This window comes from Pseudophryne corroboree, chromosome 8 (genome assembly GCF_028390025.1).
Source record: "Pseudophryne corroboree isolate aPseCor3 chromosome 8, aPseCor3.hap2, whole genome shotgun sequence".
NCBI lineage: Eukaryota > Metazoa > Chordata > Amphibia > Anura > Myobatrachidae > Pseudophryne > Pseudophryne corroboree.
Window position 1 is genome coordinate 383,928,838 of NC_086451.1, and position 22,667 is coordinate 383,951,504.

At 50.1% G+C, this 22,667-nt stretch overlaps 1 protein-coding gene across 1 annotated transcript in view; it reads left to right on the plus strand.

Annotated features, from left to right (window-relative positions):
- Positions 1-22,667, plus strand: part of ZC3H4 (zinc finger CCCH-type containing 4) — a 196,456-nt gene that overhangs the window by 119,641 nt on the left and 54,148 nt on the right. The window contains exons 9-12 of the mRNA XM_063937644.1: positions 8,218-8,329; positions 8,552-8,661; positions 9,982-11,078; positions 11,176-11,414. Coding sequence (XP_063793714.1) covers positions 8,218-8,329; positions 8,552-8,661; positions 9,982-11,078; positions 11,176-11,414 — 1,558 coding nt within the window. The remainder of the gene's footprint in view (positions 1-8,217; positions 8,330-8,551; positions 8,662-9,981; positions 11,079-11,175; positions 11,415-22,667) is intronic.

The window sequence follows — 22,667 nt, forward strand, 5'->3', positions numbered from 1 at the left end:
CGGTTCAGAAAAAGGTTTTCCTTCCAGAGGAAAAAGCCAAGGAGTTATCCGATCTGGTCAGGAACCTCCTAAAACCAGGAAAAGTGTCAGTACATCAATGCACAAGAGTCCTGGGAAAAATGGTGGCTTCTTACGAAGCAATTCCATTCGGCAGATTCCATGCAAGAATATTCCAAAGGGATCTGTTGGACAAATGGTCAGGGTCGCATCTGCAGATGCACCTGCGAATAACCCTGTCACCAAAGACAAGGGTGTCACTTCTGTGGTGGTTGCAGAAGGCTCACCTATTAGAAGGCCGCAGATTCGGCATTCAGGATTGGATCCTGGTGACCACGGACGCCAGCCTGAGAGGCTGGGGAGCAGTCACACAAGGAAGAAACTTCCAGGGAGTATGGACGAGTCTGGAAAAGTCTCTTCACATAAACATTCTGGAACTAAGAGCAATCTACAATGCTCTAAGCCAGGCGGAACTTCTCCTGCAAGGAAAGCCGGTGTTGATTCAGTCGGACAACATCACGGCGGTCGCCCATGTAAACAGGCAGGGCGGCACAAGAAGCAGGAGTGCAATGGCAGAAGCTGCCAAGATTCTTCGCTGGGCGGAGAATCACGTGATAGCACTGTCAGCAGTGTTCATCCCGGGCGTGGACAACTGGGAAGCAGACTTCCTCAGCAGACACGATCTTCATCCGGGAGAGTGGGGTCTACATCCAGAAGTCTTCATCATGTTAATAGACCGTTGGGAAAGACCAATTGTAGACATGATGGCGTCTCGCCTCAACAAGAAACTGGACAAATATTGCGCCAGGTCAAGAGATCCACAGGCAATAGCTGTGGACGCACTGGTAACTCCTTGGGTGTACCAGTCAGTGTATGTGGTTCCTCCTCTGCCGCTCATACCAAAGGTATTGAAGATCATACGGCAAAGAAGAGTAAGAACAATACTAGTGGTTCCGGATTGGCCGAGAAGGACTTGGTATCCGGAACTTCAAGAGATGCTCACGGACGAACCGTGGCCTCTACCTCTGAGAAGGGACCTGCTACAGCAGGGTCCCTGTCTTTTTCAAGACTTACCGCGGCTGCGTTTGACGGCATGGCGGTTGAACGCCAGATCCTAAAAGGGAAAGGCATTCCAGAAGAAGTCATTCCTACCTTGATTAAGGCACGGAAGGAAGTCACCGTGAAACATTATCACCGCATTTGGCGAAAATATGTAGCGTGGTGCGAGGATCGGAGGGTTCCGACGGAGGAATTCCAACTGGGTCGTTTCCTACATTTCCTGCAATCAGGATTATCTATGGGTCTCAAATTGGGATCCATTAAGGTTCAAATTTCGGCCCTGTCAATATTCTTCCAAAAAGAATTGGCCTCTGTCCCTGAGGTCCAGACTTTTGTCAAGGGAGTACTGCATATACAGCCTCCTGTGGTGCCTCCGGTGGCACCGTGGGATCTAAATGTAGTTTTAGATTTCCTCAAATCCCATTGGTTTGAACCATTGAAAAAGGTGGATTTTAAATATCTCACATTGAAAGTGACTATGTTACTAGCCCTGGCCTCTGCCAGGAGAGTATCTGAATTGGCGGCTTTATCTTATAAAAGTCCTTATCTAATCTTCCATTCGGATAGGGCAGAACTGCGGACTCGTCCGCATTTTCTCCCTAAAGTGGTATCAGCATTTCATCTGAACCAACCTATTGTGGTGCCTGCGGCCACTAGCGACTTGGAGGACTCCAAGTTGTTGGACGTTGTCAGAGCCTTAAAAATATACATTGCAAGGACGGCTGGAGTCAGAAAATCTGACTCGCTGTTTATATTGTATGCACCCAACAAGTTGGGCGCACCTGCTTCTAAGCAGTCGATTGCTCGTTGGATTTGTAACACAATTCAACTTGCACATTCTGTGGCAGGCCTGCCACAGCCTAAAACTGTAAAAGCCCACTCCACAAGGAAGGTGGGCTCATCTTGGGCGGCTGCCCGAGGGGTCTCGGCATTACAACTCTGCCGAGCAGCTACGTGGTCGGGGGAGAACACGTTTGTAAAATTTTACAAATTTGATACCCTGGCAAAGGAGGACCTGGAGTTCTCTCATTCGGTGCTGCAGAGTCATCCGCACTCTCCCGCCCGTTTGGGAGCTTTGGTATAATCCCCATGGTCCTTTCAGGAACCCCAGCATCCACTTAGGACGATAGAGAAAATAAGAATTTACTTACCGATAATTCTATTTCTCGGAGTCCGTAGTGGATGCTGGGCGCCCATCCCAAGTGCGGATTATCTGCAATACTTGTACATAGTTATTGTTAACTAATTCGGGTTATTGTTAAGGAGCCATCTTTAAGAGACCCTTTCTGTTGTCATACTGTTAACTGGGTTTAGATCACAAGTTGTACGGTGTGATTGGTGTGGCTGGTATGAGTCTTACCCGGGATTCAAAATGCCTCCCTTATTGTGTATGCTCGTCCGGGCACAGTACCTAACTGGAGTCTGGAGGAGGGTCATAGGGGGAGGAGCCAGTGCACACCACCTGACCTAGTAAAGCTTTACTTTTTTGTGCCCTGTCTCCTGCGGAGCCGCTATTCCCCATGGTCCTTTCAGGAACCCCAGCATCCACTACGGACTCCGAGAAATAGAATTATCGGTAAGTAAATTCTTATTTTTAGGTTTTTTATTTTACAGTGAGATCTGCTGGCAACAGACTCACTGCAGCGAGGGACTAAGGGGAGAAGAAGCGAACCTACGTGATTGGAGATAGTTTGGGCTTCTTAGGCTACTGGACACCATTAGCTCCAGAGGGATCGAACACAGGACCCGACCTCGATCGTTCAGTCCCTGAGCCGCGCCGCCGTCCCCCTTACAGAGCCAGAAACAAGAAGTGGTCCGGAAAATCGGCGGCAGAAGACCTCGGTCTTCAACAAGGTAGCGCACAGCACTGCAGCTGTGCGCCATTGCTCCTCATGCACACCTCACACTCCGGTCACTGATGGGTGCAGGGCACTGGGGGGGGGGCGCCCTGAGCAGCAATATAAACACCTTGGCTGGCAAATCATCACAATATATAGTCCCAGAGGCTATATATGTGATAAATTACCCCTGCCAGAATTCCTGAAAAAAGCGGGAGAAGTCCGCCGAAAAAGGGGCGGGGCTAACTCCCTCAGCACACTGGCGCCATTTTTCCCTCACAGCTCCGCTGCAAGGATTGCTCCCAGGCTCTCCCCTGCAGTATCAAGCTACAAAGGGTAAAAAAGAGAGGGGGGGCACTAAATTTAGGCGCAGTATAACTTATATAGCAGCTATAAGGGGAAATAATTCAGTTAATCCCTGTATTATTATAGCGCTCTGGTGTGTGCTGGCATACTCTCTCTCTGTCTCCCCAAAGGGCTTTGTGGGATCCTGTCCTCTGTCAGAGCATTCCCTGTGTGTGTGCGGTGTGTCGGTACGGCTGTGTCGACATGTTTGATGAGGAGGCTTATGTGGAGGCGGAGCAGATGCCTATAAATGTGATGTCACCCCCTGCGGGGCCGACACCTGAGTGGATGGTTATGTGGAAGGAATTACGTGCAAGTGTCGACTCCTTACATAAAAGGTTTGACGACATACCAAATATGGGACAGCCGGCTTCTCAGCCTGTGCCTGCCCAGGCGTCTCAAAAGCCATCAGGGGCTCTAAAACGCCCGCTACCTCAGATGGCAGACACAGATGTCGACACGGATACTGACTCCAGTGTCGACGACGATGAGACTAATGTAACTTCCAATAGGGCCACACGTTACATGATTGAGGCTATGAAAAATGTGTTGCACATTTCTGATGTTACCCCAGGTACCATAAAAAAAGGTTATTATGTATGGAGAGAAAAAACTACCAGTAGTTTTTCCTCCATCTGAGGAATTAAATGAAGTGTGTGAAGAAGCGTGGGCTTCCCCCGATAAGAAACTGGTAATTTCTAAAAGGTTACTAATGACGTACCCTTTCCCGCCAGAGGATAGGTCATGTTGGGAAACATCCCCTAGGGTGGATAAAGCGCTCACACGCTTGTCAAAGAAGGTGGCACTACCGTCTCCGGATACGGCCGCCCTAAAGGAGCCTGCTGATAGAAAGCAGGAAGCTATCCTGAAGTCTGTATATACACACACAGGTATTATACTGAGACCAGCTATTGCTTCAGCATGGATGTGCAGTGCTGCAGCTGCGTGGTCAGATTCCCTGTCGGAAAATATTGATACCCTAGACAGGGACACTATATTGCTAACCGTAGAGCATATTAAAGACGCAGTCTTATACATGAGAGATGCACAGAGGGATATTTGCCGGCTGGCATCTAAAATAAGTGCAATGTCCATTACTGCCAGGAGAGGGTTATGGACTCGGCAGTGGACAGGTGATGCAGATTCTAAAAGGCACATGGAAGTTTTGCCTTATAAGGGTGAGGAGTTGTTCGGGGATGGTCTCTCGGACCTCGTTTCCACAGCAACAGCTGGGAAGTCAGCATTTTTACCCCATGTTCCCTCACAGCCAAAGAAAGCACCGTATTATCAGGTACAGTCCTTTCGGCCCCATAAGGGCAAGCGGGTTAAAGGCGCGTCCTTTCTGCCCAGAGGCAGAGGTAGAGGGAAAAAGCTGCAGCATACAGCCAGTTCCCAGGAGCAAAAGTCCTCCCCCGCTTCCTCCAAGTCCACCGCATGACGCTGGGGCTCCACAAGCGGAGCCAGGTACGGTGGGGGCCCGTCTCAAAAACTTCAGCAATCAGTGGGCTCGCTCACGGGTGGATCCCTGGATCCTTCAAGTAGTATCTCAGGGGTACAAGCTGGAATTCGAGACGTCCCCCCCTCCCCCGCCGTTTCCTAAAATCTGCCTTGCCAACAACTCCCTCAGGCAGGGAGGCAGTGCTAGAGGCAATTCACAAGCTGTATTCCCAGCAGGTGATAGTCAAGGTGCCCCTACTTCAACAAGAACGGGGCTACTATTCCACAATGTTTGTGGTACCGAAACCGGACGGTTCGGTGAGACCCATTTCAAATTTGAAATCCTTGAACACATATATAAAAAAATTCAAGTTCAAGATGGAATCGCTCAGGGCGGTTATTGCAAGCCTGGACGAGGGGGATTACATGGTATCACTGGACATCAAGGATGCTTACCTGCATGTCCCCATTTACCATCCTCACCAGGAGTACCTCAGATTTGTGGTACAGAATTGTCATTACCAATTCCAGACGTTGCCGTTTGGTCTATCCACGGCTCCGAGGGTATTTACCAAGGTAATGGCCGAAATGATGATACTCCTTCGAAAAAAGGGAGTTTTAATTATCCCGTACTTGGACGATCTCCTGATAAAGGCGAGGTCCAGGGAGCAGTTGTTGGTCGGGGTAGCACTATCTCGGGAGGTGCTACAACAGCACGGCTGGATTCTAAATATACCGAAGTCACAGCTGGTCCCTACGACACGTCTACTGTTCCTGGGAATGGTTCTGGACACAGAACAGAAAAAAGTGTTTCTCCCGAGGAGAAGGCCAAGGAGCTGTCATCTTTAGTCAGGCCTCCTAAAACCAAAACAGGTGTCGGTGCATCACTGCACGCGGATCCTGGGAAAGATGGTAGCTTCCTACGAAGCAATTCCATTCGGCAGGTTCCATGCAAGAACCTTTCAGTGGGACCTGTTGGACAAGTGGTCCGGATCGCATCTTCAGATGCATCGGCTGATAACCCTGTCTCCAATGACCAGGGTGTCTCTGCTGTGGTGGCTGCAAAGTGCTCATCTTCAAGAGGGCCGCAGATTCGGCATACAGGACTGGGTTCTGGTGACCACGGCTGCCAGCCTTCGAGGCTGGGGGGCAGTCACACAGGGAAGAAACTTCCAAGGACTATGGTCGAGTCAGGAGACTTCCCTACACATAAATATTCTAGAACTGAGGGCCATTTTCAATGCCCTAAGTCAGGCAAAACCCCTGCTTCAAAACCAGCCGGTACTGATCCAGTCAGACAACATCACGGTAGTCGCCCATGTAAACCGACAGGGCGGCACAAGAAGCAGGGCGGCGATGGCAGAAGCCACAAGGATTCTCCGATGGGCGGAAAATCACGTTTTAGCACTGTCAGCAGTGTTCATTCCGGGAGTGGACAACTCGGAAGCAGACTTCCTCAGCAGGCACGACCTCCACCCGGGAGAGTGGGGACTTCATCCAGAAGTCTTCCAACTGATTGTAAACCGTTGGGAAAGGCCACAGGTGGACATGATGGCGTCCCGCCTAAACAAAAAGCTAGAAAGATATTGCGCCAGGTCAAGAGACCCTCAGGCGATAGCTGTGGACGCTCTAATGACACCGTGGGTGTACCGGTCGGTTTATGTGTTCCCTCCTCTTTCTCTCATACCAAAGGTACTGAGGATAATAAGGAGAAGAGGAGTAAGAACTATACTCATTGTTCCGGATTGGCCAAGAAGAGCTTGGTACCCGGAACTTCAAGAAATGATCTCAGAGGACCCATGGCCTCTGCCACTCAGACAGGACCTGCTGCAGCAGGGGCCCTGTCTGTTCCAAGACTTACCGCGGCTGCGTTTGACGGCATGGCGGTTGAACGCCGGATCCTGAAGAAAAGGGCATTCCGGAGGAAGTCATTCCTACGCTGATTAAAGCTATGAAAGAAGTGACCGCGAACCATTATCACCGCATTTGGCGAAAATATGTTGCGTGGTGTGAGGCCAGGAAGGCCCCAACGGAAGAATTTCAGCTGGGCCGTTTCCTGCACTTCCTACAGTCAGGGGTGACTATGGGCCTAAAATTGGGTTCCATTAAGGTCCAGATTTCGGCTCTATCGATTTTCTTCCAGAGAGAACTGGCTTCACTGCCTGAAGTTCAGACTTTTGTTAAGGGAGTGCTGCATATTCAGCCCCCTTTTGTGCCTCCAGTGGCACCTTGGGATCTCAATGTGGTGTTGGATTTCCTAAAGTCACATTGGTTTGAGCCACTTAAAACCGTGGAATTGAAATATCTCACGTGGAAAGTGGTCATGTTGTTGGCCTTGGCTTCGGCCAGGCGTGTATCAGAATTGGTGGCTTTGTCATGTAAAAGCCCTTATCTGATTTTTCATATGGATAGGGCAGAATTGAGGACTCGTCCCCAGTTTCTCCCTAAGGTGGTATCAGCTTTTCATTTGAACCAACCTATTGTGGTGCCTGCGGCTACTAAAGACTTGGAGGCTTCCAAGTTGTTGGACGTAGTCAGGGCCCTGAAAATTTATGTTTCCAGGACAGCTGGCGTCAGAAAGACTGACTCGCTATTTATCCTGCATGCGCCCAACAAGTTGCGTGCACCTGCTTCAAAGCAGACTATTGCTCGTTGGATCTGTAGTACGATTCAGCTTGCACATTCTGCGGCTGGACTGCCGCATCCTAAATCAGTGAAAGCCCATTCCACGAGGAAGGTGGGCTCTTCTTGGGCGGCTGCCCGAGGGGTCTCGGCTTTACAACTTTGCCGAGCAGCTACTTGGTCGGGGTCAAACACATTTGCTAAATTCTACAAGTTTGACACCCTGGCTGAGGAGGACCTAGAGTTTGCCCATTCGGTGCTGCAGAGTCATCCGCACTCTCCCGCCCGTTTGGGAGCTTTGGTATAATCCCCATGGTCCTTACGGAGTCCCAGCATCCACTTAGGACGTCAGAGAAAATAAGAATTTACTCACCGGTAATTCTATTTCTCGTAGTCCGTAGTGGATGCTGGGCGCCCATCCCAAGTGCGGATTGTCTGCAATACTTGTATATAGTTATTGTTTAACTAAAGGGTTATTGTTGAGCCATCTGTTGAGAGGCTCAGTTATTGTTCATACTGTTAACTGGGTATTGTATCACGAGTTATACGGTGTGATTGGTGTGGCTGGTATGAGTCTTACCCGGGATTCAAAATCCTTCCTTATTGTGTCAGCTCTTCCGGGCACAGTATCCTAACTGAGGTCTGGAGGAGGGTCATAGGGGGAGGAGCCAGTGCACACCAGTTAGACCAAAAGCTTTCTTTTAGTTGTGCCCAGTCTCCTGCGGAGCCGCTATTCCCCATGGTCCTTACGGAGTCCCAGCATCCACTACGGACTACGAGAAATAGAATTACCGGTGAGTAAATTCTTATTTTTTCCTAAGCGATTGATAACAGCCGCCGTCTCCGCAGTATTTGGTATAATTATTTTAATGTTTAAATGGACTTGTATGCTGACTGCAATTCTTTTATCATCCTGCAGGGGGAGCATTGTAATTTCAGCCACGACGTGGAGGTTCCAAGGCGCCGCGGTCTCTGCAAGTTCTATGTTACAGGCTACTGTGCCAGAGCAGACAGCTGCCCTTATATGCACAATATCCTTTTCTTAGGACATAATGCTGTATAATAGATACACCTCTCCAATTCACCTGATGTCCAGTAGACCTAAAATTCCACACTTGGTGCATGCAAAGGTTGGAGCTGGGTGGGAGTTTATATGATTGATGCCCTGTGTGGATGGGCTGATACACCATGTTATTACTGTAGCTACTGATTAATGTGGATCTGCAGGTTTGATTCTCCTTAACTTTACTTACATGACTTCCCTTGCAAGCTATACCACACCACAGGCAACTGCATCAATGGCGAGGAGTGCATGTTTTCCCATGAGCCGCTCACAGACGAGACTCAGGAGCTGCTGGATAAGGTACTGAGCACACACTCTAGGAGGTGCATGCACTAATGGGGTTTGTTGTCCTTGTCGTCTTAGGGGATATTTAACAAACCTTCTAAAGAGGACTAGTGGAAGTGTTACCCATAGCAACCAATTACTGCACAGGTTTTCAAACTTGGCCTTCAGGGCACTAAACAGTTCATGTTTTCCAGGTCTCCTCACGCTCCACTTGTGAATGTTTTTAAATGTGTCCGTGAGTAATGAGTACACCTGTGCACCTGCTAGATGATCTGAAAAAGTGAACTGTGGGATCATGAGGACAGAGTTTGAGAACCACTGATCTGTTACATTCTATAAAAATGATAGCTAGAATCTAATTGGTTGCTTATGATGATGTATTTGTTGCAGACGTTTGGTGTAGAAATAAATTTGTCTAAATATTTTGTACTGTGAAGGCTGATCAGCCTAAAGGCCCATACACATTAGACGATGTCGCTCTGTGAGCGACATCTTCTAACGTTTCCCCCTCCCGGGCCGGCCGGTCGGCGGCCGCCTGTACGCACTGAGCGATATGACCGCTCATATCGCTCAGTGACGTCACGCCCCAGCCAGCCCTGCATGAAGGTCGTGGACGACAGTCCACATCCTTCATGCATGCCCTACCGACAGCGACGATCGTTGCCGACCCGCGGGGCCGCGCATCGGTCGTCGCTGGCGGCATACACACTTGATGATAAAATGAGCGACGTCGCTCAAGGAGGGGGAAAATGAGCGATGTCGCTCATTTTATCGTTAAGCGTGTATGGACCTTAACAGTGCTAGCTTTATAGAGCTAAGAAAGTACCCTTGCTGCCATGCTGGTCACAGAACTGGCACCTGATATCTTTATAACCAAAAACTAATGGGCCCTACACATTTGGCGATGTTCCGCCGAGGTGCCCAACGGCCAATACGGTCGGCAGGCGACACGGCGGCGGGGGAGAGGTGACGGGGGGGAGTGAAGTTTCTTCACTCCACCCGGCTTCATAGCACTGCATGCTAATATGGACGAGGTTGTCCATATTGGCCTGCATGTATAAGCGACGGGGCACCAACGATGAACGAGGACGGGGCAGCGCATCATACATCGTTGGTGCCTACACACTGAACGATATAAACAAGCTCTCGTTCATTAATGAACGAGAACGGTCATATCGTTCAGTGTTATCTTCCAGTGTGTAGGGCCCATAAGGATTCCCAAGTACTACAAATATTTACATTTACCTATTGTGTATTTTGTTGTGACACCTATAACTACAATGTAGCATGCAGATATTGTTTTTTTGTACTAAATTTATGTTGTACTGAATGCAGATTTTGGCTGAGGATGCAGAAGCTGGTGCAGAGGATGAGAAGGATGTGGAAGAGCTGAAAAAACAGGGCATAAATCCTCTACCTAAACCACCCCCTGGGGTTGGACTCCTCCCTACACCTTCTGCCTCAACAGGATCTTCTGGTTCCACAGCACAGTGTGACCCACCGTCCCCTACATCTACTGCACCATCTGGAAACTCTAATTCTGCTCCTTCTCCTGGAGGTGCTTCCGCAAGTGTTCCGCTTCCGGCTTGCCCAGTTTCAGATATGCAGGGGCCTGAAAGTCCTTTATCAGGAGGAAGTATGCCTGGTGTCACTGGGCCAGTGCCTGAAGGCCCTGTGTTGGGTGGACAGGTTCTTGGAGTACCATGTGGCCCTTTGCCTAGTGGTGGTCCAGTACCTGGAGGTCCTATTTCAGGAGGACAAATGCCTGGTGATCCTGGTATTCAGGTTCCTGGAGGTCCTTTGCCAGGAGACCCAATACACTCCATTCAAATTTGTCCCATTGATCAATTACCACCAGAAGGCCCAATGCCCCATTATCAAGGAGGACCTATGCATCCCTGCCAGGGAGGGCCCATGCCCCCAATGCAGCTTGGCCCCGGAGGGCCCATGCCCCCAATGCATGTTGGCCCGGGGGGGCCTATGCCCCCAATGCATGTTGGCCCGGGAGGTCCAATGCCTCCAATGCAGGTTGGACCGGGAGGGCCCATGCCTCCAATGCAGGTTGGACCAGGAGGGCCCATGCCTCCAATGCAGGTTGGACCAGGAGGGCCCATGCCTCCAATGCAAGTTGGACCAGGAGGGCCCATGCCTCCAATGCAAGTTGGACCAGGAGGGCCCATGCCTCCAATGCAAGTTGGACCAGGAGGGCCCATGCCTCCAATGCAAGTTGGACCCGGGGGCCCCATGCCTCCAATGCAAGATGAAGATCCAATGCTTGGAAGCCCAGGATCTGGAGGTCCTCCAATAGATCAAATGCCTGGAAGCCCAATGTCTGGGTCTATGGATCCCCAAATGTGCCAGCGCAAAATACCTTCACTATTTGAAATTGTGGTGCGACCCACTGCCCATTTGGCTCACAAACTGGGTGTCAGGTGAGTTATGGCTCATTTACAGTGCTACATTCTGATATTTTATGTGTATCTTAGTTTGAGCAGGTGATAATATTTTGTATGTTTTTTTGCTTTATAGACCTCCTGGCCCACCAGGGGGTCCTCCAGGGCCACCTCCTCCAAGGTTTCCTGGGCCTATGGGTCCTCAAGGCCCTATGCATCATGACATGGGCATGGATGAAGGACCCCCTATGATGCCCTATGGCCCTGATGATGGCTCTGAGATGATGGTTGATGGCCCACCTGGCCAGGAATTCTATGGTGAATATTATCAAGACCTGAATATGGAGTTGGACCCAAATATGATGGAGGACACCGGTATGTATACGAGTCATAGCTGTGTGGGGTTTTTTTTAGACCGGTTTACCTATAAAATTGTGAATTACATGGGATGAATAGGCTGTAAATCACAATTATTGAATAAAGTAATTGACACAACAGAACACAGATATACCGGCCAAACCCTAAAACAGGGTTATGATGCCTGGCTAGACCATCTTACACTTATGAGTGAGGCAGTGAATTAGAATTAAAGATATGTGATAAGCAAAAAAAAAAACAGAAAAAAGGAAAAGGAATTTCAAGAAACTGAAAGCGTTTAGCAAACATGAATATGGAACTTTGCACAGAGGAAGACCTCTCATATTCTTGTCAAAGTAATAATCTCCTGAAACTGCCATGATGATTGAAGAAGGCAGGAGAATGTTCTGTGCTGCTAGTTGACCATAGGCTGCATAACTAACAAAAACTGTGTTGTTTTTTTTCTGGTGGGGTGACAACGTAAATCATGTTTGGGTAAACTTATAATGAGGTACTGTTCAAAATGAGATTCCTGGCCTCCTGACGAGTCTTTAATTCTTGGACCTTATTAGCTATTACCTAGTGATGGTGCTGTTACAGGTGTTGTATTAAAGTGGTAATATGTAGTACAGTAATGTAGTGTAATAATATTGCCTTCCATAGGCCATTACATAATTTGTGAAACATGCCCTTAATTTCTCCCTGTACTGAGGCAAAACACACACACTGGTGCGTAGAGTAGGCTCGTACTGCAGGTTCCATCTTCTAGTGTATCAGTGTTCCACTCTCCCAGCATTGGGTTTACCTGTACTTCCGTCACAATCCAAACGGAAAATGTCCAATTACTGAAAAATATGTAAGAACGGGATGTAGTTACAGTGCATCCGGAAAGTATTCACAGCACTTCACTTTTTCCACATTTCTCTAACGTCCTAGTGGATGCTGGGGACTCCGAAAGGACCATGGGGAATAGCGGCTCCGCAGGAGACTGGGCACAAAAGTAAAAAGCTTTAGGACTACCTGGTGTGCACTGGCTCCTCCCCCTATGACCCTCCTCCAAGCCCCAGTTAGATTTTTGTGCCCGAACGAGACGGGTGCAGGCTAAGGGGCTCTCCTGAGCTGCTTAGTGTAAAAGTTTAAAGTAGGTTTTTTATTTTCAGTGAGACCTGCTGGCAACAGGCTCACTGCACCGAGGGACTAAGGGGAGAAGAAGCGAACTCACCTGCGTGCAGAGTGGATTGGGCTTCTTAGGCTACTGGACATTAGCTCCAGAGGGACGATCACAGGCCCAGCCATGGATGGGTCCCGGAGCCGCGCCGCCGTCCCCCTTACAGAGCCAGAAGACGGAAGAGGTCCGGAAAATCGGCGGCAGAAGACGTCCTGTCTTCTATAAGGTAGCGCACAGCACTGCAGCTGTGCGCCATTGCTCTCAGCACACTTCACACTCGGGTCACTGAGGGTGCAGGGCGCTGGGGGGGGGGCGCCCTGAGACGCAATAAAAACACCTTTTTTGGCAAAAAATACATCACATATAGCTCCTGGGCTATATGGATGTATTTAACCCCTGCCAATTTTTACATAAAAAAGCGAGAGAAAGGCCGCCGAAAAAGGGGCGGAGCCTATCTCCTCAGCACACTGGCGCCATTTTTTCCTCACAGCTCCGTTGGAGGAAGGCTCCCTGACTCTCCCCTGCAGTCCTGCACTACAGAAACAGGGTAAAACAAGAGAGGGGGGGCACTAATTTGGCATATAAATATATACAGCAGCTATATTAGGGAAAAACACTTATATAAGGTTATCCCTGTATATATATAGCGCTCTGGTGTGTGCTGGCAAACTCTCCCTCTGTCTCCCCAAAGGGCTAGTGGGGTCCTGTCCTCTATCAGAGCATTCCATGTGTGTGTGCTGTGTGTCGGTACGTTGTGTCGACATGTATGAGGAGGAAAATGATGTGGAGGCGGAGCAATTGCCTGTGTTAGTGATGTCACCCCCTAGGGAGTCGACACCTGACTGGATGGTCTTATGGAAAGAATTACGTGATAGTGTCAGCACTTTACAAAAGACTGTTGACGACATGAGACAGCCGGCAAATCAGTTAATACCTGTACAGGCGTCTCAAACACCGTCAGGGGCTCTAAAGCGCCCATTACCTCAGATGGTCGACACAGACACGGACACTGACTCCAGTGTCGACGGTGAGGAAACAAACGTATTTTCCAGTAGGGCCACACGTTACATGATCACGGCAATGAAGGAGGTTTTGAACATTTCTGATACTACAAGTACCACAAAAAAGGGTATTATGTGGGGTGTGAAAAAACTACCCGTAGTTTTTCCCGAATCAGATGAATTAAATGAGGTGTGTGATGAAGCGTGGGTTTCCCCCGATAAAAAACTGCTAATTTCTAAAAAGTTATTGGCATTATACCCTTTCCCGCCAGAGGTTAGGGCACGTTGGGAAACACCCCCTAGCGTAGATAAGGCGCTCACACGCTTATCAAAACAAGTGGCGTTACCGTCCCCAGATACGGCCGCCCTCAAGGAACCAGCTGATAGAAAGCTGGAAAATATCCTTAAAAGTATATACACACATACTGGTATTATACTGCGACCAGCAATCGCCTCAGCCTGGATGTGCAGTGCTGGGGTGGCTTGGTCGGATTCCCTGACTGAAAATATTGATACCCTAGACAGGGACAATATGTTATTGACTATAGAGCATTTAAAGGATGCATTTCTATATATGCGAGATGCACAGAGGGATATTTGCACTCTGGCATCAAGAGTAAGTGCGATGTCCATTTCTGCCAGAAGAGAATTATGGACACGACAGTGGTCAGGTGATGCGGATTCCAAACGGCATATGGAAGTATTGCCGTATAAAGGGGAGGAGTTATTTGGGGTCGGTCTATCGGACCTGGTGGCCACGGCAACGGCTGGAAAATCCACCTTTTTACCCCAAGTCACCTCGCAGCAGAAAAAGATACCGTCTTTTCAGGCTCAGTCCTTTCGTCCCCATAAGGGCAAGCGGGCAAAAGGCCACTCATATCTGCCCCGGGGCAGAGGAAGGGGAAAAAGACTGCAGCAGACAGCCTCTTCCCAGGAACAGAAGCCCTCCCCCCGCTTCTGCCAAGTCCTCAGCATGACGCTGGGGCCTTACAAGCGGACTCAGGCACGGTGGGGGCCCGTCTCAAGAATTTCAGCGCGCAGTGGGCTCACTCGCAAGTGGACCCCTGGATCCTGCAGGTAGTATCTCAGGGGTACAAATTGGAATTCGAGACGTCTCCCCCTCGCCGGTTCCTGAAGTCTGCTTTACCAACGTCTCCCCCCGACAGGGAGGCGGTATTGGAAGCCATTCACAAGCTGTATTCCCAGCAGGTGATAATCAAGGTACCCCTCCTACAACAGGGAAAGGGGTATTATTCCACGCTGTTTGTGGTACCGAAGCCGGACGGCTCGGTGAGACCCATTTTAAATCTGAAATCCTTGAACACTTACATAAAAAGGTTCAAGTTCAAGATGGAGTCACTCAGAGCAGTGATAGCGAACCTGGAAGAAGGGGACTATATGGTGTCTCTGGACATCAAGGATGCTTACCTCCATGTCCCAATTTGCCCTTCTCACCAAGGGTACCTCAGGTTTGTGGTACAGAACTGTCACTATCAGTTTCAGACGCTGCCGTTTGGATTGTCCACGGCACCCCGGGTCTTTACCAAGGTAATGGCCGAAATGATGATTCTTCTTCGAAGAAAAGGCGTCTTAAATTATCCCTTACTTGGACGATCTCCTGATAAGGGCAAGGTCCAGAGAACAGTTAGAGGTCGGAGTAGCACTATCTCAAGTAGTACTACGACAGCACGGATGGATTCTAAATATTCCAAAATCGCAGCTGATTCCGACGACACGTCTGCTGTTCCTAGGGATGATTCTGGACACAGTACAGAAAAAGGTGTTTCTCCCGGAGGAGAAAGCCAAGGAGTTATCCGACCTAGTCAGGAACCTCCTAAGACCAGGCCAAGTGTCAGTACACCAATGCACAAGGGTCCTGGGAAAGATGGTGGCTTCTTACGGAGCGATTCCATTCGGCAGATTCCACGCAAGAACTTTTCAGTGGGATCTGCTGGACAAATGGTCCGGATCGCATCTTCAAATGCATCAGCGGATAACCCTGTCTCCAAGGACAAGGGTGTCTCTCCTGTGGTGGTTACAGAGTGCTCATCTCCTAGAGGGCCGCAGATTCGGCATTCAGGATTGGGTCCTGGTGACCACGGATGCCAGCCTGAGAGGCTGGGGAGCAGTCACACAGGGAAGAAATTTCCAGGGCTTGTGGTCAAGCATGGAAACGTCACTTCACATAAATATCCTGGAACTAAGGGCCATTTACAATGCCCTAAGTCAGGCAAGACCTCTGCTTCAGGGTCAGCCGGTGTTGATCCAGTCGGACAACATCACGGCAGTCGCCCACGTAAACAGACAGGGCGGCACAAGAAGCAGGAGGGCAATGATGGAAGTGGCAAGGATTCTTCGCTGGGCGGAGAATCATGTGATAGCACTGTCAGCAGTGTTCATTCCGGGAGTGGACAACTGGGAAGCAGACTTCCTCAGCAGACACGATCTTCACCCGGGGGAGTGGGGACTTCACCCAGAAGTCTTCCACATGATTGTGAACCGTTGGGAAAAACCAAAGGTGGACATGATGGCGTCCCGCCTCAACAAAAAACTGGACAGATATTGCGCCAGGTCAAGGGACCCTCAGGCAATAGCTGTGGACGCTCTGGTAACACCGTGGGTGTACCAGTCAGTGTATGTGTTCCCTCCTCTTCCTCTCATACCAAAAGTACTGAGAATCATAAGAAGGAGAGGAGTAAAGACTATACTCGTGGCTCCGGATTGGCCAAGAAGGACTTGGTACCCGGAAGTTCAAGAGATGCTCACGGAAGACCCGTGGCCTCTACCTCTAAGAAAGGACCTGCTCCAGCAGGGACCATGTCTGTTCCAAGACTTACCGCGGCTGTGTTTGACGGCATGGCGGTTGAACGCCGGATCCTGAAGGAAAAAGGCATTCCGGATGAAGTCATCCCTACCCTGATCAAAGCCAGGAAGGATGTAACTGTACAACATTATCACCGTATTTGGCGTAAATATGTTGCGTGGTGCGAGGCCAGGAAGGCCCCTACAGAGGAATTTCAACTGGGTCGTTTCCTGCATTTCCTGCAAACAGGACTGTCTATGGGCCTCAAATTAGGGTCCATTAAGGTTCAAATTTCGGCCCTGTCAATATTCTTCCAAAAAGAACTGGCTTCTGTTCCTGAAGTTCAGACGTTTGTCAAGGGAGTACTGCATATACAGCCTCCTTTTGTGCCTCCAGTGGCACCTTGGGATCTCAATGTAGTTTTGGGATTCCTAAAATCACATTGGTTTGAACCACTCACCACTGTGGACTTAAAATATCTCACATGGAAAGTGGTAATGCTGTTAGTCCTGGCTTCAGCCAGGCGTGTCTCAGAATTGGCGGCTTTATCCTATAAAAGCCCTTACCTAATTTTTCATACGGACAGGGCAGAATTGAGGACTCGTCCTCAATTTCTCCCTAAGGTGGTTTCAGCTTTTCACTTGAACCAGCCTATTGTGGTGCCTGCGGCTACTAGGGACTTGGAGGATTCCAAGTTGCTGGACGTAGTCAGGGCCCTGAAAATGTATGTTTCCAGGACGGCTGGAGTCAGAAAATCTGATTCGCTGTTTATCCTGTATGCACCCAATAAGCTGGGTGCTCCTGCTTCTAAGCAGACGATTGCTCGTTGGATTTGTAGTACAATTCAGCTTGCACATTCTGTGGCAGGCCTGCCACAGCCAAAATCTGTTAAAGCCCATTCCACACGGAAAGTGGGCTCATCTTGGGCGGCTGCCCGAGGGGTCTCGGCTTTACAACTTTGCCGAGCAGCTACTTGGTCAGGGGCAAACACGTTTGCTAAATTCTACAAATTTGATACCCTGGCTGAGGAGGACCTGGAGTTCTCTCATTCGGTGCTGCAGAGTCATCCGCACTCTTCCGCCCGTTTGGGAGCTTTGGTATAATCCCCATGGTCCTTTCGGAGTCCCCAGCATCCACTAGGACGTTAGAGAAAATAAGAATTTACTTACCGATAATTCTATTTCTCATAGTCCGTAGTGGATGCTGGGCGCCCATCCCAAGTGCGGATTGTCTGCATTACTTGTACATAGTTATAGTTACAAAATCGGGTTATTGTTGTTGTGAGCCATCTTTTCAGAGGCTCCTTCTGTTATCATGCTGTTAACTGGGTTCAGATCACAAGTTGTACGGTGTGATTGGTGTGGCTGGTATGAGTCTTACCCGGGATTCAAAATCCTTCCTTATTGTGTACGCTCGTCCGGGCACAGTATCCTAACTGAGGCTTGGAGGAGGGTCATAGGGGGAGGAGCCAGTGCACACCAGGTAGTCCTAAAGCTTTTTACTTTTGTGCCCAGTCTCCTGCGGAGCCGCTATTCCCCATGGTCCTTTCTGAGTCCCCAGCATCCACTACGGACTATGAGAAATAGAATTATCGGTAAGTAAATTCTTATTTTTATGTTACAACCTTAAAATGGAATAAATTAATTTTCTCTTGCGTCCTAGAGGATGCTTGGGTCCACATTAGTACCATGGGGATTGACGGGTCCTTTGGGAGCCACTGGCACGTTAAGAGTTTAATAGTGTGGGCTGGCTCCTCCCTCTATGCCCCTCCTACCAGACTCAGTTTAGAAAATGTGCCCGGAGGAGCCGGTCACAGCTAGGGGAGCTCTTAGGAGTTTTTCTTGTTTTATTCTTTTTCTAAGAGTGTTAGGTACAGGGAGGCTGCTGGCAACAGCCTCCCTGCTTCATGGGACTTAGGAGGGAAGTAGGAACCAACTCTAGAAGTTAATGGTTCTCTATCTCCGCTGACAGGACACTGAGCTCCTGAGGGTGCTGATCGCAAACCCACGAGGGGACCGCTCACCTCCCGTAGCATGGTCGCCACCCCCTAACAGAGCCAGAAGAAAGAAGAGTGGTGAGTACAGCGCCGGTGGCCCGGTTAGCGGGTCGCCAGCGGGAATGGCGGCACAAGGGTGGGAGCGCAGCTCTGGCAGGCTAACGCTCCATAAAGGCTCAGCAACATGTGTATGTAGACACTGCTGAGGGGTGTCCTGGGCCAGCAAGATCACCCTAACACTGGTGTCTATAGCTAACAGGGGCTAATCCCGCTGTTAGTACCATGAGACCTCAGACCAGTATAATTATTGTGCAGGAAACCGTGCGCCATTACAGGGGTCGGGGCTTCTCCTCAGAGACCATCCAGCACTCACCAGCGCCATTTTCTCCCTGCAGAACGCTGTACAAGATGCTGACAGGGAGCGCTGAACCCCACATAACTCCAGTTACTGCGGTACCAGGTTGTTATAGAAAGGGGGGAGAGTGTAGTTAGTACTATTCAACCTATTAAGGTTGATTAGTCAGCGCCAGGCTTTTACCATAATAACTTTCCACAGGGGCGCTGTGTGGCTGGCTCCTTATACTCTGTGACTCTCTGAAGGTACTCTGGGGGAGACTGTGTCTGACATTTTCCTGTATGTGTGTGTGAGTGTATATATCCACATTACCATGTCTAAGTGCTCTGTATCATGTGTTGCAGAGTGTGTATCTTCTCCAGAAGAGTCTTTCTCCTTCATCCACTAGGGGACACTGGAGCGCAGTTACAATGGGGAAATAGGCAGTAACTGGGAGCTGGCACTTTAAAACTCAAACACTGTGGCTAGCTCCTCCCCTACTATGTCCCCCCTCCAAGCCAGTCTTTGTTTTGTGCCCAGAGGGAGCTGGTCACTCTTTGGGTTTCTCTGAAGAATTTTTATTTTTCTCTTCTTCTTTTTCTCACAGACTGGCAGCTTTGCCACTGCCAGTCTGCACCGCAGGAGGCTGCCGGCGGGGTCCCATCGCAGCTGCGTGCGGCTCGGGATGGGCCCCGGCTGAAGGAGACATTGAGCTCTCCGGTGTCGGGGCCGCTCCGTCGCAGAAGAGTCCGGCAGCGGGCAGCGGTAAGAATGTGCGGCCGGACACCGATGCGTGCGGCGCGTGTAGGGGCTGCTTCACCAAGGGGTGAGTAAAAGCAGTGTTGTGGTTGCAGACTTTTATTTATACTGTATAATTTTCTTTTATTTATTTATTTTAGTGCTCCGGTCTCCTCCCGCACCTAGGGCTGGTCCCGGCGCCGCAGCTCCTGCCCGCTCCCACACGCCGATCCTTCAAAACACCCCCCCCCCCCCCCCCGGCCGCCACTCTTAGGGCTGGTCCCGGCCGCGGATCACTCCACCCGTTGTACGCGGGTCCCGGCTTGCTCCCCCTGCTCCTTCAGCCGGATCCCCGCTAAGAGCGGCTCACAGAGTCGGCACGGGGATCGCGCTGGAGGCGCGAAGCAAGTTTCAATTTGGCGCCTTTGCGGAGGGGGCGGAGCTTAGCCCCACTTTACTCCGCTGACGGCCATTTCCCGAGGCTGCAGCGCGGGAACAAACGGGACACGCAGTGAGCTGGTTACAGTGGGGACAAAAAGGGGGCACTGGGGGCACCTGTATTTTTTTGTTAGGGCTGCTTACACTGCACAGTACAGTGCAGGATACTTTGGGCTGCTGTGGCTGTGCTGCTCCCTGCTCTCCCTCCCCTTCTGCCTATTGCTGTGTGTGTGGGGGAGGGTGACAGATTGGTGCTGCCATGGCAGGCAAAGGTTCCAAGGCACCTCAAAAACAGAGTCTTCATTTATGTGAGGAGGGGGGGTCAGAATCTACCCAGCCCTCATCAGAACCCCAGAGCACCCCTGCATGGACATCACAGCTCACAGAGGTTATGTCCCTGCTGACTAGGGAGCTGAAGGCATCTAGGGAAGACAGAGAGGCGGCCCGGGTCCGGCAGCCGGCAGTAATCCCTTCTCAAGCCCCGTCCTTTAGTCCTCCCACACAGGCTTCTAAAAAAAGATTGCTAGCCTCTGTGTTGCATGATTCTGACGATGATATGCCTCAGTTAGATGAGGCGGTGGTAGATGTACAGGATACTGACGACGATCAGGTGTACGAGGACTCTGAACCAGTAGCTCAGGGTATAGAGGCTCTTATTACTGCTATTCGCTCAGTATTACACGTGGAGGAGACGGAGTAGGACGCCTTATGCCCTTCAAGGTTTGGCACCAACCAATGCTTGCCGGTGACTTTTCCAGTTTTGGAGGAGCTGGATGCACTCATAACGGCAGCCTGGAAACATCCAGACGCGAAGTTTCAGGTATCAAGAAAAATGTTGTCTTCCTATCCTTTTCCCGCAGATAGCAGGACGCGTTATGAGACCTCCCCGATTGTGGATCCTTCGGTGTCTCATCTGTCCAAGAAGACGGTTCTGCCGGTTCCGGGAGCAACTTCGCTTAAAGAGGCGTCAGATAGGAAATTGGAATTCACCTTGAAGACTATTTACTCGGCGGCGGGGGTATTACATCGCCCAACGCAGGTAGGTTGTTGGGTCAACAAGGCGATGGAGGCTTGGGCAGAGCAATTGTCCTCTGGAATTCGGGACGATTTGCCAGCGGATCAACTGAGTTTGGCCGAGCGGTTTTACAGGACTCTCAGCGCTCTCCCGCCCGTTTTGGGAGCTCTGGGACGTCCCCATTGTAACTGCTCTCCAGTGTCCCCTAGTGGATGAAGGAGAAATCAGGATTTTGGTACTTACCGATAAATCCCTTTCTCCGATTCCACAGGGGACACTGGACGCCCACCCAGCGCTGTCTCCTCCTTGTTCGCTTAACGGTTCGCAGATCACTTTGTGACTACTTGTTTGTTTCAGGTTAACCTTTTGTTAGGTTCCCTTTGCCGAACCTGCGGCCATATACGGTCGACTATGAGGATGCAAAATTACAGCCGAAGGTGGCTAAGGGTATACGGTACATGATTATGGCCATTAAGGAGGTTTTGCATATTACTGAGGAACCCCCGTCCCTGACACGAGGGTACACATGTATAAAGAGAAAAAGCCTGATGTCACTTTTCCATCATCATTTGAGTTAAGTGAATTGTGCGAAAAGGCTTGGGTCTCTCAAGATAGGAGACCACAAGTTCCCAAAAGGATTCTTATGGCGTATCCTTTTCCACAAACTGATAGGATACGCTGGGAATCTTCACCAAAAGTGGACAAGGCGCTGACATGCTTGTCCAAAAAGGTGGCACTGCCTTCTCAGGATACGGCTTCCCTCAAGGAACCGGCCGATCGCAGGCAGGAAATTACCTTGAAGCACTTTTACTCTCACTCCGGTACTATTGCTAGACCGGCGATGGCGTCGGCCTGGGTTTGTAGTGCAGTTGTGGCATGGGCAGATTCCTTATCTGCGGAGATTGACACCTTAGATAGGGATGCCATTCAAATGACCATAGAGCATATCAGAGATGCTGCCTTGTATATGAGAGATGCTCAGAGAGACATTTGTTTATTAAGCTCCAGAATAAATGCTATGTCTATTTCTGCTAGGCGACTCCTGTGGACCCGGCAGTGGACGGGAGATGCCGATTCTAAGCGGCACATGGAGTCCTTGCCGTACAAGGGGGAGGAGTTGTTTGGAGACGGCCTCTCGGACCTAGTCGCTACGGCTGGTAAGTCGAATTTCTTACCTTATGTCCCCCCGCAGCATACTAAGAAGACACCTCATTATCAAATGCAGTCCTTTTGTTCCAATAAAAACAAGAAGGTGCGGGGATCGTCCTTTGTTACCAGAGGAAAGGGCAGGGGAAAGAAGCTGCACACAGCTAGTTCCCAAGAGCAGAAGTCCTCCCTGCGTCTGCAAAGTCCACCGCATGACGCTGGGGCTTCCCCCGGGGGGAGGCAGATCTGGTGGGGGCTCGTCTTCGGTTATTCAGCCACGTCTGGGTTCAATCGCAGGTGGATCCCTGGGCAATAGAGATTGTTGCTCAGGGATACAGGCTGGAATTCGAAGACTTGCCTCCTCGACGGTTTTTCAAATCGGCTCTACCGACTTCCCCGTCAGAGAGGGAGTCAGTGTTGACACCAATCCAAAAATTGTATGTTCAACAGGTGATTGTCACAGTTCCTCCTCTCCAGCAGGGAGAGGGATATTATTCGACCCTGTTTGTGGTCCCGAAACCGGACGGTTCGGTCAGGCCCATTTTAAACCTGAAATCTCTGAACTTGTACTTGAAAAGGTTCAAGTTCAAGATGGAGTCACTCCGGGCGGTCATCGCCAGCCTGGAGTGGGG